The 12,831-nt window shown below is 47.6% G+C and overlaps 1 protein-coding gene and 2 pseudogenes across 2 annotated transcripts in view; 1 reads left to right on the top strand and 2 right to left on the bottom strand.

Annotated features, from left to right (window-relative positions):
• TBC1D10A (TBC1 domain family member 10A) overlaps positions 1–12,831 on the top strand; it is a 30,068-nt gene that overhangs the window by 9,613 nt on the left and 7,624 nt on the right. For both annotated transcript variants that reach the window (XM_006904906.1, XM_025047566.1), the window contains exon 2: positions 9,428–9,527. In XM_006904906.1, coding sequence (XP_006904968.1) covers positions 9,428–9,527 — 100 coding nt within the window. The remainder of the gene's footprint in view (positions 1–9,427; positions 9,528–12,831) is intronic.
• On the bottom strand, positions 878–996 carry LOC112481111 (annotated as a pseudogene).
• On the bottom strand, positions 3,533–3,650 carry LOC112481090 (annotated as a pseudogene).

Here is a 12,831-nt window from a genome sequence, read left to right as displayed (position 1 = left end):
GGAAAGAGTCACAGTTTGCTTCTTATTACCACCACCATTCTGTGTTCTTTGTAGACTTTTCATCCCGGGCTTCCTGTCCTGCCTCTGAGCGACCTGCCCCTATCCTTCCAGTGTAGTCACATGGTAATGCCATTTCACATAAGAGCCTGCATGGTGGACCAGGTTTTCACTGACATCACCTCATTTAATTCTGTGAGACTTAGTTATCATTGTAATCCCCATTTTTCAGAGGCAGACACCAAACCCCAGAAGGGTAAAATGAGTTGCCAAGCATCACACAGTTTATGGCTCTGATTCTACTAAGCTCCAAGCTCCCTGGGATCAAGGCTTGTGCCCACCCAACCTGGTAGACAGCACTTAGTGCTGGAGATGAGTGACAGAGTGGCAGCAGAGCAGGGTGGATTCACCTCCCAGAACTGTCCTCTGCTCACCCTAGACCTTGGATAGTTTACTGGCTTGCTGAAAACCTGAGTTTCTTCATCTGTAGAGAGAGTGATAAGTAGAGAACCTATCTCCTGGGCTATTGTCAGGATTAAATGGAATAATGTAAGTTAAGTGCTGAGCACCATGTCTGGTGCATAGCAAGTGCCTGGTAAGTGTTATAACAGACATTCATTTACGTTAATTGAATATTAGAATTATAATGTTGTAAAAGGCCGTCATCAAGCACATCTATCCTCATCCCTGTGCTGGGCTTCAGGGAAGATCTGGAAGATCTAGAGTGGGTATCAGGTCAGAGAGGAAGTGCCCTTTATCAAGCATTGTCTGTGCTTTAGCCACCTGATCTTTTTTTTTCTTTTAGGCGAGGCAACCGTTGGTTGACCTCATAGATTACAAAGACTTTGTCAGCTTACAATCCCTTATTTTTTATTTTTTACGCCTACAGCACCTGGTCTTCCTAGGTAGTCTCCCATCCAAGTACTAACCAGGCCCGACCCTGCTTAGCTTCCGAGATCAGACGGGATTGGGCTTGTTCAGAGTGGCATGGCCATAGACTTGCCCACCTGATCTTAAGGTAGAGGACAGAATTCCCATCTCCCTGAGGAGAAAATTGAAACTCAGAGTACCTGAGTCAGGGTCACAAAGCTAATGAAGTAGGCAATACACATTTATTGAGCACCAGCTGGGTTCCAGGCTCTGTTCTGGGGCCAGGACACACTGCAGAGAATGAGACAGGCAGAGCCTCTGCCCTCCAGGAATGACCTTGTGGATTGCTGCCTCAGCAGAGCAGACAGTCAGGTAGAGAAGCCTTACTGGCTCCACTGGACTGCTCACATTCCCCAAACAAGTCAGGCCCTTTTCTATTAACTTGTGCTTACTCATACTGGGTCTTCCACCTAGTGTGCCCTTTCTCCTTCCTTACCCTGGCAGCTTCCTATCACCCTTCAAAGGACCATCTCAAAAGTCAGCTCCCCTTTAAAGCTTTCCCTAAATACCCCCACCCCCACCCTAGGGGCTTCTTGCAGTCTCCTAGAACCTTCTACATGCTTTTGTGATAGCATTTCTATGTATGCTAGTTATTTACTTACCCTTCTGTCTCGCCAGATTGACCTCCTCAAGGACAGGGGCTGTATATTTTCATTTTTGTAGATTCAGAGCCTGGAACACAGACTCTAGAGAGATGTGTATGGAATATAATGAGGTGCTGATTGTGTTCTGTCCCTGGAGTAGTTAGGAAAGGCTTTGTAGAGATGAGAGGGAGTTCTGAATGAGGCCTGAGAAGATGAGTGGGACTGAGTAAGAGTGGGGGTAGGAGTGAGGGAAGACAGTGCAGAAAGAGGGCCTCCTAGAGAAAGGACTAGGGGAAAAAGAGGGCTGTTTAGAGGGAATAGGAGGGCCTGAGTTTTCTGTTGGACAAGGAGGGCAGTAGGGAGCCTTGAAGGAGTCCGGGCGGAAGTGGGACTTATGTAAGCAGTGAGTCAAGACTAATTTGGTAAGATGTATCAATAAGATCTAGCAATTTGGTAAGGATGCGTGAGGGGGCCATATTTGAGTTAGGGTGGCCGTGGGTACCCACAGTGAGATTGTGATCTGAGGACCCAGTTGCTGGCATGGGAGTTTCAAGCATTACTTTTCCTGTTAGGGGTTGGGGCTTGAGGAAGGGATGTCTTCTGTTCAGAATAGTCTCCATGCCTTTTTGCAGTTGTCAGGGAGAATTGCCCTGGGGGTTTCTGCTGTGGTTGGTGCCTTTCCCTAGCTGAGTGGGAGTGGGGGAGGAGGGATTTCTTGCTTTTTGGAGCCAGCAAGACCCGTGCCTGAAGGAATCATTTCTTCCCTCTGAATTGCAGGGGTGGAGCTGCGCTGAGTGGAGAGCTGGGCAGAGGCCCAGGGCACCGGGGCCAGTGAAGGGTGGAGAGAACCTGTTTACCATTGTGCACTGACCCAGGGCTGGAAAGAGCAAAGCCAGGGAATTCCTTATGGGAAAAGGAGGCAGGCCCAGAACTAGCTTGCATTGGGTGTGAGGGAGAGTGAAGTAAGCAGACTCTCTCTTATCCAGACAGGGAGCCTAGATATTGGCCCTACCTTCAAGCCAGAGGCTGCCAGGCCGTTACCGACCATTTTCTTTTTCCACACTGACTCACAGTGTGACCTTGGGCAGATCGCTTATCCTCTGGACTACAGGCCTCCTTGGCTGTTGGGGTAGGGTGGGGAGAGTGGGCTTGGACTCACTGGGTGATCTCACAGGCCTCCCAGCCTTGACTGTTGGCAATTTGCACACCACCAACCCACCATCTCTTGCATTCCAGTTTCCTATCATTGGTTATTATGGAGCTGGCATAAAAGCTATTTATACTTTTAGTCATTACTACCTCTTAGGTTAATGAACTCCAGAAGTTGTTACTCAATGTGCAAAGTAGGTCAGCTTTTTATTTATCCTCACTTCTTTTTCCTGCTCTAAGTGGAGGAGGGGAGCTCCCCCACCCTGTTGTTCCTGGATCTGTGATTGGCCATATCCACTCTGCACATCCACTTCCCAATTTTCTACATTTTCATGTTGTTCATTTCTGCCCTTAGCACAGAGGGAGGTAGTTCTCTACTGGGTGGTGAAGAAGAGAGAAGGGAAAGTGACAGGCATTGAGGCGGTGTTACATGTGGGGCACTTTCTCTTTATTGCATAGTTTAGTGCTCAAATGGCATTTTCCACTTCCAGGCCGTGTAAACTTGGGCAGATTACTAACCCATGCTGAGCTTTAGTTTTCTTGTCTATCTCCATTAAATGGAGATAGCAAAGCTACCTCTTTGGGGAATTGTGTGCCTATGTAGTGCATGGCAGAGCTAGTACATGGCCAGTGCTAGAAATGTGTCAACTCCTACTGCCTCATGTGATCTTTACCCCTGCCCTCTGAGGAGGTGGCCTATCCTTCATATTACAGGTGGGGATCTAGAGGCTCAGAGAGTGGAACAGCCTGCCCCTTTCACACAACCATAAAGTGGACTCCACACTTTTTTTTTTTTTTTTTTAGGCGAGGCAACCCTTGGTTGACCTCACCGATTGCAAGGACCTTGTCAGCTTACAATCCCTTATTTTTTATGCCTACAGCACCTGGTCTTCCTAGGTGATCTCTCACCCAAGTACTAACCAGGCCCGACCCTGCTTAGCTTCCGAGATCAGACGGATCTGGCTAGTTCAAGATAGCATGGCCATAGACACAACCATAAAGTGGTAGAGCTGAGATCAGAAGCCAGGAGTTACAGTCTGTGGGTCATTGAGTAAATTACTTAATGTCTTGGGGCCTCAGTTGTTTCATGGGTAAAATGGGGATAATTCTGCCCTGCCACATGTGTATGCAGCTATGTATATGGACCAGTCAGGTAAGAAAATGGGTGTGAAAGTGTGAGGTAAGCTGCAAATACCATTTGCTGGCCACCCACCAGCCTGGGCCATTACATACATTTATTCCTCATTGCAGTCCTATAAAATGTGAGATGTTTGTTATGGTCCCACTTAAAGATAAAGATGTTGAGACTTAAGCAGGGCAAGTATTTTGCCCATGGCCTCCAAAGTGGAAGATCTGGAATGGAAACCTAGGTTGGTAGGCTTTGAGTTCCCCACTCTGTTCACTGTCCTCCATACCAGTACCACCTGGCCTTCCCGGTGGTTGAGATGAGGAGGATCTATCTTGTGGTCTATGACTGTGGGCTTTCTGCTGGGGCTGTGTTTTTCTTCCTTTGGGGTGGTTTGAAGAGTGAAAGTTGGAGGAATGGCTTAGACTGGTTCCTTGGGACCAAGATTTATCTTCTATCATCGCATAAAGGGGATATGGGGTCGGGGACCATACCCGACCGAGTCTGCCAACCAGAGGGACTGAGGTGTGCTTGGGCAGAAAGCGGATAGCTAGAAGGACAAAGGAGAGTGAGAGCCCTAACCTGTGGTCTCAGTAACCTTGGGAAATGGTCTTGGCCTTTTGAGCTCTTGGAAGCCCCCAGTTTCTGGGTTTGGGGAGAAGGCTAGGGAACTGGGAGTCTACAGAGCATGGAGGGGGCCATGGCATGACATAATACAGCTAAGCCTAGCTCGGCCCGAAAGTCAGACAGAATCTGGAATCAGGGGCTCCCTGCCTTCCCACCTTTGTCTCCTCTGTGCTGCTGTCCTTCTGGAGGGTGCAGCTGGCAAATGGTACATTGTCCATGCTTGCTGTCTCCAGCTGAGGTTGTGCTTGCAAGCTGTGCTCATTCAGCATATTGGCCTTCTCAAGCATTGCTAGGTGTGGGCAGATCACTCACCAGGATAGTCAGAACCCTGGAGGAGGGGATTAGACTGTCTCTAGGGTTTTGGGGGCCAGAGATAGAGCCCCATGCCAGCATCTTTAGAAGGGTCTTGATTTCCCCACAGCCTTCCCAGGGGAGTCAGAAGCAGTGCTTGAGTCACCGTGGCAGAGGGTAAGCCCTGTTACTGCCATTTATTAGCTTTGTGACTTTGCCCAAGTCATACAACCTCTTTGATTGGGTTGTTTCTCATGGGCCAAATGGAAATAGTAATTAATCTATGAGGGACCCACCTCACTGGGCTTTTAGGGACATAAATAAAGTTGCTATACGCAGCAATGGCTTGTACCTCTCAGTGCAATGCAGATGTAAGTAATGATGTCATGGTGAAAACCAGGCAAGCACGTGTTGAACACCTGTGAGATACATGGTGGGAGTTATAGAAGTTTAAGACCCAATCCAATAGGGAGAGACAGTGCCAAGCAATATGAACAAATTGCAATGAAGTACTCATTTCAGACTTCATGTCTTGATTCATTAATGAATTAGTGCTAAAATTAATTCCAGGAGATCGTGATGAGCATTTAAAAAAAGAAATTGAGTAGAATAATATAAAATTGAACTGAAAATATATGAGTACATGTAAGAGTAAATTGTTTCATAAAATTTATTTCAGTTATATAGGTATATGTTTGTGTATAAAATCTCAGTATAAAATGTATTTTTTACTGTATCTTAATAACTTTGAGAAGTGGTGTTCTAAGTCAGGATGAAGGTCTTCAGGTTTGAAGACTGTTAATGAGATCTGAGCAGGTGTAGGGGCTGAGGGCTTGACTTGTAGGGTGTAGTGCAAAGGTCTGGAGCAAGGGCTGTGGAGTTAGGCAGGCCCGGGTTTGAGTCCCAGCTCTGTCACTTACTGCTACATGGCCTTGAATGAGGCGCTTAATCTCACTAAGTCTTGAATTCTACTTCTATAAAAATGGAAAGAATGATATTATGTTAGCATTATTATGATGTGTACATGAATTAATGTATATAAAACATTTAGAAAGAAATTGGCAAATAGTAAATAATATACAAATAGTAACTACTATTTCTGCTGTTATCGTTGAAGTTGTGGTTTTTATTATTGTATTGGGCCCTGAAAGGGTTACTGTGACTTGGAGAGGGGAGAAGAAAGAGTATTCCAGGTAGGAATGGATGAATGACAGAGGATAAATAAGCATGTATATACCTGGTATTAGACTGGTCTGACTGAGAATTGTGTAGCCTTAAAAGGAGGTGTTGAGATTATAGGAAGAAAGTACCAGGAAAATTTTGACATTACATAGGGAAGAAAGTTTTAACAGTTTGAAACCAACAATGGGGTGGCTTCACCTGGAGATAATGAGGCCACATCCCTGGAGGCATTCCAGCAGAGGCTGGCCACTGGAGACAGTTCTCACTAAGTTCTTTTGGTTGCAGAGAATCTCTCCGGCCACCTTAAGGAAAGGGTTTTATGAAGGGGTGAGTGAAGCCCTCACACCTGAAGTATCCCCCATAGGCCATGTGGTCTCTTAAACTGGCCACCTGGTTAGCTTCCCTGTCACTAGAAACTGGCTCATGCTCTCTCCTTCTACTGTCAGGAGGAAGCTACCTCAGGGCCTCTACACTATTATGCTGTTTGTAGGGACACCCTGACCTCAACTTCATCTCATGGCTCCTTTCTGGGCATCTTTTGTGTGTCAATTCACAATGCAGGCCATCCAGTCATATAGGGAAACTGAGGCTCAGAGAGGGCAAGGCACTTGCCTGTTATAGAAGAGGTTCCTATGTTAGCATCCTGTATCAGATGCCTTCTGAGGTCCTAACTGACTAGCCTGAAGGATACATGAACCTTCTGAATTTTAAAAAGTGGGTAACATATAACTCTTCAGGAGCATATCCTGTGCATAAAGAGAAGTCTGTCCACAGTTAGAGAGCACATGAGGTGCTGAGTGCTGGGTACAACTAGACCTCCATTGTCTTCTTTGTCACCATCTCCAGGTGGGTTAAACTCCTCTGCTTTTGGAGGAGAAGCCATTCAAATGACCATATTTCCTCAAAATTTTCCCAGTTTAAGCCTTTAAAAATCAAAATAGGGACGTGGTTCCATAGTGCAGCGGTTAGAATGTCTGCTTTACACGCAGAAGGTCCTGGGTTCACACCCCAGTGGAGCCACAGTCCATGGTCTACGGCCGTGCCACCCTGAACAAGCCCAATGTTTGATCTCAGAAGCCAAGCAGGGTCGGGCCTGGTTAGTACTTGGATGGGAGACCACCTAGGAAAACCAGGTGCTGTAGGTATAAAAAAAAAAAAATCATTAAAAATCAAAATGGAATCTTTCAATTGACATGTTACATTTAAAGTGGTAGATATTTTGCATGTGTCTGAAAAGATCTTGCCACATTGATGGCATAGCTTAAAATAAGTAGTGTCTTAGAATCTAGGAAATATGATCATTTGTTTTGTACCCAATTGAAATTCCGGTTTGAGGTTTGATGTTGGGGCTTTGAAACTGCCAAAGCTGTTATCTGGCATCAGTTAAAAAAAAAAAAAAAAAACCCACTGAACTGGATCGTGTTCCCCTGTGTATGTGCATTTGGGAGAATGGGTATCTCTGAGGCCCTGCAATCAGATTTTATCAACAAAGGTTTGAAGTTTGAGGTGTCAAATAGTGTCAAATGGGCATGTGTTTAATCACATGGGAATTCTTTGGAAACTGGTAATCTCAGGTGAAAGCCTTGCCCTCTATGAGCCTTAGTTTTCTCATCTGCTTAATGGGGGGTTTGGATCAGATATCCACATCCATAACTGCCAGAACTTCCTGTTGACTCAGTGTGGGTACTCCCTTTCATTTAGTTAACTAGAAGGCTCATCCCCTAACTTGTATAATCAAGTGCTTTGTAGGTGTGGAAGGCAACATGCCCTGTGATTTGTGGTTCTTTGGTTTCTCTGGATGTTTGGAGGTTGCCTGGAGACACATGCCCTTTTGTAAATTACCTGATCTAAAGGTGTGGTCCCTGCTTTTTCCCTCTCAAGGAGAGTAAGAGAGTGTCCTCATGCCTTGGTTTTGGGTCAGAAGTTTAAGACCAGTGTCAGTGTGTGTGTGTGTGTGTAGGGGGTGCAGTTTGCCCCAGGCTGTTGTCCCTCAGCTGTTCAGCTCTGAGGCTACTCTCAGGCTTGTGCACTTCCCCCAGAAAAATTGCATTGAAGAAGAGGACCTGCCCTTTTGTGTCTCAGAGGCCTCTGCTCTGCCAGGGCCCCTCCCTCTGCTCTTCCAACCAGTAAAAGTCATAGCAGCGCATTTCCTTCCGGCATAGAGAATCAGAATTGTGGCCTGGGCCAAGCGGTAACCCCACAATGTCCTGTTCCTGAGAGCCTCCTCCCAGCTGCCTCAGTGCCTTCGACTCTGCACTCCTTTCTGGGAGGTCAGGCAGCACTGAATGCAGGCTCTTGGCTAGGATCTGACTTGGATTTGAGGCTGGGTTTTTCCACTGATTTGCTGTTTGACTGAACAAGATAACCTCTGGATATCTTACCTCTCAATACTGTCAAGCACTTTTTTAAATGGGGGAAAAAACCCATAAGCACAAAAAAAAGAAATTGAAAAGATCTATAATCTACCACTTTAAAAATAACTTTAAAACAATAATAACTTTAAGAAGAGTGTGTTTGTAGAGAGGTACACACACGCATTTTGTTATTTTACCAATATTGCTTTAGACTAAATAGGAAAGCATATGCAAATATCTAGCCTACAAATGATAGTCTCCTCTTTCTCTTTGCCCCTCAGTTAGGTGAACTCATGAGTTCCCAGGGACTCATTTCATAGAGGAAGCCCGCTCACATGAAGCGCCTGCTGGCAAAGCCAGGGATTCCTGTCCCAGCATGTCTCAGCTGCTTTGGTGCCCATCTGCCTGCCTGGGGTGGTGGGTCTCCATACTGAGGTGTTTTCTTCGCCAGCTCTAGTGGGCATTCAGTGTTAGCAGAATGTTAACGCCATGAGGGCCAGGACTTTGCTCTTATCCTCACAGCCTTGCCCAGAGACCCTGGCCCTGGAACAATGTTGACACAGCTGTGATAGCTGCTTAGTTAGTAGATGTACAAATACAAGTGGTATTTGATGAGACTTTGATGTGTGTGTAGTATTGTGATAGGTAGAGACAACTTAGAGAGTGTTCCAGCAAAAGGACTGGCATGAGCAAGTTTTGAAAGATGGGAAAGGTCCAGGATGTAATTGGGGAAACTATGAGTAACTAGTTTTGCTGGAGTGAAGAGGTGAGCATGTTATTTCTGTACCTGTTTGACTAGTTTTTTCGTCCAACTCTGCACCTTACACGTAGGCCTTGTGAAGAGGCTTATTTATCAAGACAGATCCAAGACAGGAATGCTTTGCTTTGGTGCACAGATGCAGGCACTCAGGCCTCTGCTTCAGGGAAGCACAGTGACCCTTGACCCCTTGACAAATTGGAGGAGTGGGCACTTGAACTTGGTGTCACTCTGGCCTATGCCTTTCAGGGTGGGGTCAGAGTTTCTTTCTTCTGTGTTAGGGTGTTCATGAGTTAGCAGCCCCAAAAGAAATGACAGGGATGGCGGGCAGGAGGAAGAAAGTTGGTCTGACCAGACTGGTGGCTGGGGCCTAAGCCAGGGCCTTTGCTTCTGTTGGCACCTCTGATGGGCCCTGCCCTCTGCTCCACAGGCTGGAGGAAGTCCCCCTGGAGGTGCTGAGGCAGAGGGAGTCCAAGTGGCTGGACATGCTCAACAACTGGGACAAGTGGATGGCCAAGAAGCACAAAAAGGTGAGGGGGCTGGCCTTGGGCCTTGGGCCTTGGGCCTTGGGCCTTAGGCCTTGGGCTGGGAGTTGGTAGCCTGGGGCGAAAGAGAAAGTCTGAGGAATTACATCAGCTTGGAGGAGTAAGGGCTTCTCCAACTGCCGGTTGCCTTAGGTGTGCCCCATCTACCAGCTCTGAAATGGGAACAGAAGCTGTTGGGAGGGCAGGGCCTAGCCTTCACTTGATCCTCCCAGATAACTTCAGACTTGTTCACACTTTGTCCTGGAGTCCTCCTCTTAGCCTAAAGCCTTTATAGGCAGCTTTCCTTCTTCACCCCTCCTGGCAGAAGTCCTTATTGCCACTTACCACCTATCAGGGAGGACTTTATAATACTAATAATAGCTGACATGTGTTGAACACTTGCCATGTACCTAAAACACCCCAATGAGGTTGGTAGTGATAGTATCCCCACTTAATGGATGACCTGCAGAATCAAAATTTGAACCCAGGTGTCTAATATTAGTGCCTGTACTCTTCACTATCACAATAAGGGGACTTCTTCACCTTCTAAATGAATTTGTTCAGTTTCCTCTCCTGGCAAAAGCATAAAGAAAGAAAAGTAACTTCACAGTTTAATAGTCTTATAAAAATGAAAACACCCAGTGGGCCTTTTCAAGTCGGGCTATTGTTCAAGTCCACTGCCCCTGAGGAATGTCCTTACTCACCATTCTTATGTGTATATGTTGATGCCCTTGGCCACCTTGGCAGGGTCTAGTTACTCCTTGGCCTAGTGGGAGCCAGCCCAGGCCCTCACAACTGGGGTCTTGCTACACAGGTTCCCAGTGCCGAGAGCAAAACCTCTGGCTCACTGTCATCAGCTACATGCTGGTGTGGTCCAGGGTGGCACAGCTGGCTACAGGGTCTAGCAGAGAGCTCAGGATCAAAGGTCAGGTATGGGCTTGGGCCCAGCCCCACTGCCTTCCTCTCTTCATGCCAGTGGCTAGCTGTGGAACTTTGGGTGAATCACTTTACCCTTACAGCCTCAGTTTCCCTGGTTAAGTGGGAATATAGTCCTCTTGCAATGACCTTATGAGGTGGTGACTATAAAGCCCTGGGCCCATGGGAAGAAAAGTGCTTCTAAGCCTAGGCTCTTTCTTACTGTTTGTTGTGGGTTTGGGGGCATTCATTTTTTTGCTTATTAGAAAGCTCTTAATCTTCTCCTTTTTTTGAAATCTTTTTTTAAAGGCAGCTGTTCCTCAACTGTCTCCTGTCTGACTCTGGGTCTGTTTTCTTGCTTCCTCACCCCTCAGGGTCTTACCCTGGGCTTCAGCTCTCTCCACTGTCTGTTGTGGTGACTGGTGGCTCTGGCCTTGCCACAGCCTCCCTTGCAAATGGGAATTCCAGAGGGAGCCTTGCAGAGCTCCTCTTAGCAGAGCAGACACTACCACTTCCTCTTCCCCTTTGCTTCCTTGGCACTGTGGTTAGAGGCTGAGGGCTACCCTGCTCAGCAGGGGCCACCACAGGAGGCTTCACCCCACCCTACCCAGAGGCCTTAGCCCTCTGTTCTACTTCTGCCACCTCAGCTGTGGCCACACTGGGAGCTTTTCCTGCCTGGCTACACAGGCTTGGGCTCTCCCTATAGTGAGGAAGTCATGGCACAGGAAGGACAATACCTGTTTCAGGAAATGTGTCCAGACCCAGCACTTCTCCTGGACTCATCCTGAATCCCCAGGAGGCGGGCCCAGCCCTGTGGCTGGAACGCTGTCTTCCCACATAGGGCTCTGCTCAAGCTGTGGCCTGGCAAGGGTTCAGCAAGCAGGGTGTCGCCTCACTCAACAGTCACAGAGACCTCTTTTCCCAAGGCATTTTTTCAGAGAATGGTAAGCCCTTATGCTTTTTGTTTGCCTGAGCACTTTCTCTTGCTTTATCCTTACTGATCCTCACCACTTCCTTCTCCCTAAAGCAGGCAGGTGGAGATTGCCTTCTTTAGCGCCTCTGTGCTGAGGAGGATTCCAGAGGCCATTGCAGGAAAGGCTAGTAGAACTCCTGGATCTCACTCCCCAGCCTTGGGTCTGAGTGGGGATAGGGCCTCTTTGAGAACCTCAGTGCACTGAAGGTATCCTGGGCTCCCCTGGGGTAGGCCAAATGTGACAGGGGGCTGTGATGATATAGGGGCCGGCTCTGCTGAGCTTGGCTCTAGGGAGAGCCTAAAGGGTCTGTGACTCGGTCATACTGCATCCCTTGCCAAAACCTGTCCAAACCAAGTGGGACCCTTGTCCCACAGCAGCAGGAAACTGTTCCCAGAGTCTGGGGGAAGTTCCCTCTGCCCTTTTTCTCTCCTTCACTTTGCAGGCAGTCCCAGAAGCTTAAGTTTGGCTCCTGTGACCACTCTGCTCTTCCCCCACTGCCTTCAGCCTGTCTCCTTCCTGGTTCTTGACTCTCTCTGACCCTTGGAAAGTTTTCTCTTGTTTGTGTTGGTCATCAGGAAGGCTGTGCTTTTTGTGTTCCCTCCTCTGAGAATTTGTAATGGGACTGTTTGAGGGGGTTTCCAGGTGAAGGGAAGTTAGGTATGAGCCCAAAGCCCCAGAGCTTCTGTGTCAGGAATCCTCCAGGGATAGAGGGGTGGAGAGGAAGCCATCATTTATTGAAGACAGACTTCTAGGCATGGTTTTGTTCCCATTCTAACAGAATCCTGTGTATTATCATTCTTATCTTACTATTAATGATAAGTGATTAGATCAAGGTAAGTGCTGTATTCAAACCTACATCTTGGTGCCCTTCCCACTGCCCTGAGCTCCCATCTGTGTCATTCCAGGCCAGGCTGCTTAGTGCAGGGGTTGAGGGGAGTGTCAATCACCCTACCCCCATTCTTTAGCAGTGGCACCTCTTTACCTTTGCCCTCACGCTTCTTGATCCTTGGCCTTGAGGTCAAGGAGGACGATCCGGGTAGCTGCCTCAGAGACTCATTCAGCCCCACGCCCACGGGGAGCTTGCCTCCCTGCCGGTCTCCAAGAGAATAGGGGAGTGGAAAGTTTCGTGGGGCCGGATCCCTCTAGCCCGTGTGGTGTAGCTAGGAGATAGTGGGGTCCTCTATGGTGTAGTCACCTCCGATGATGTGACCCTAATATTTTTGCCACTCTTTGCCTCAGTTTTCCCATTTGTAAGAGACGTGATAGTTTTTCAGGCTGGGTTTTGGCAGTGGAAGCCTTTTTCTGATCAAAATAGCTGACATATAAATTGAGCACTAGCTCTGGGTCATGAGCTTTTCAAACACTTCCTCTCTCACCTCTACCAGTCTGTGAGTGGTGGGAAAGACCTGTGCCATTTTAGC

Source organism: Pteropus alecto, unplaced genomic scaffold, assembly GCF_000325575.1.
Source record: "Pteropus alecto unplaced genomic scaffold, ASM32557v1 scaffold190, whole genome shotgun sequence".
Classification (NCBI taxonomy): domain Eukaryota; kingdom Metazoa; phylum Chordata; class Mammalia; order Chiroptera; family Pteropodidae; genus Pteropus; species Pteropus alecto.
The sequence above is the reverse complement of the archived record's forward strand: the minus strand, read 5'-3'. Positions and strand labels throughout refer to the sequence as shown.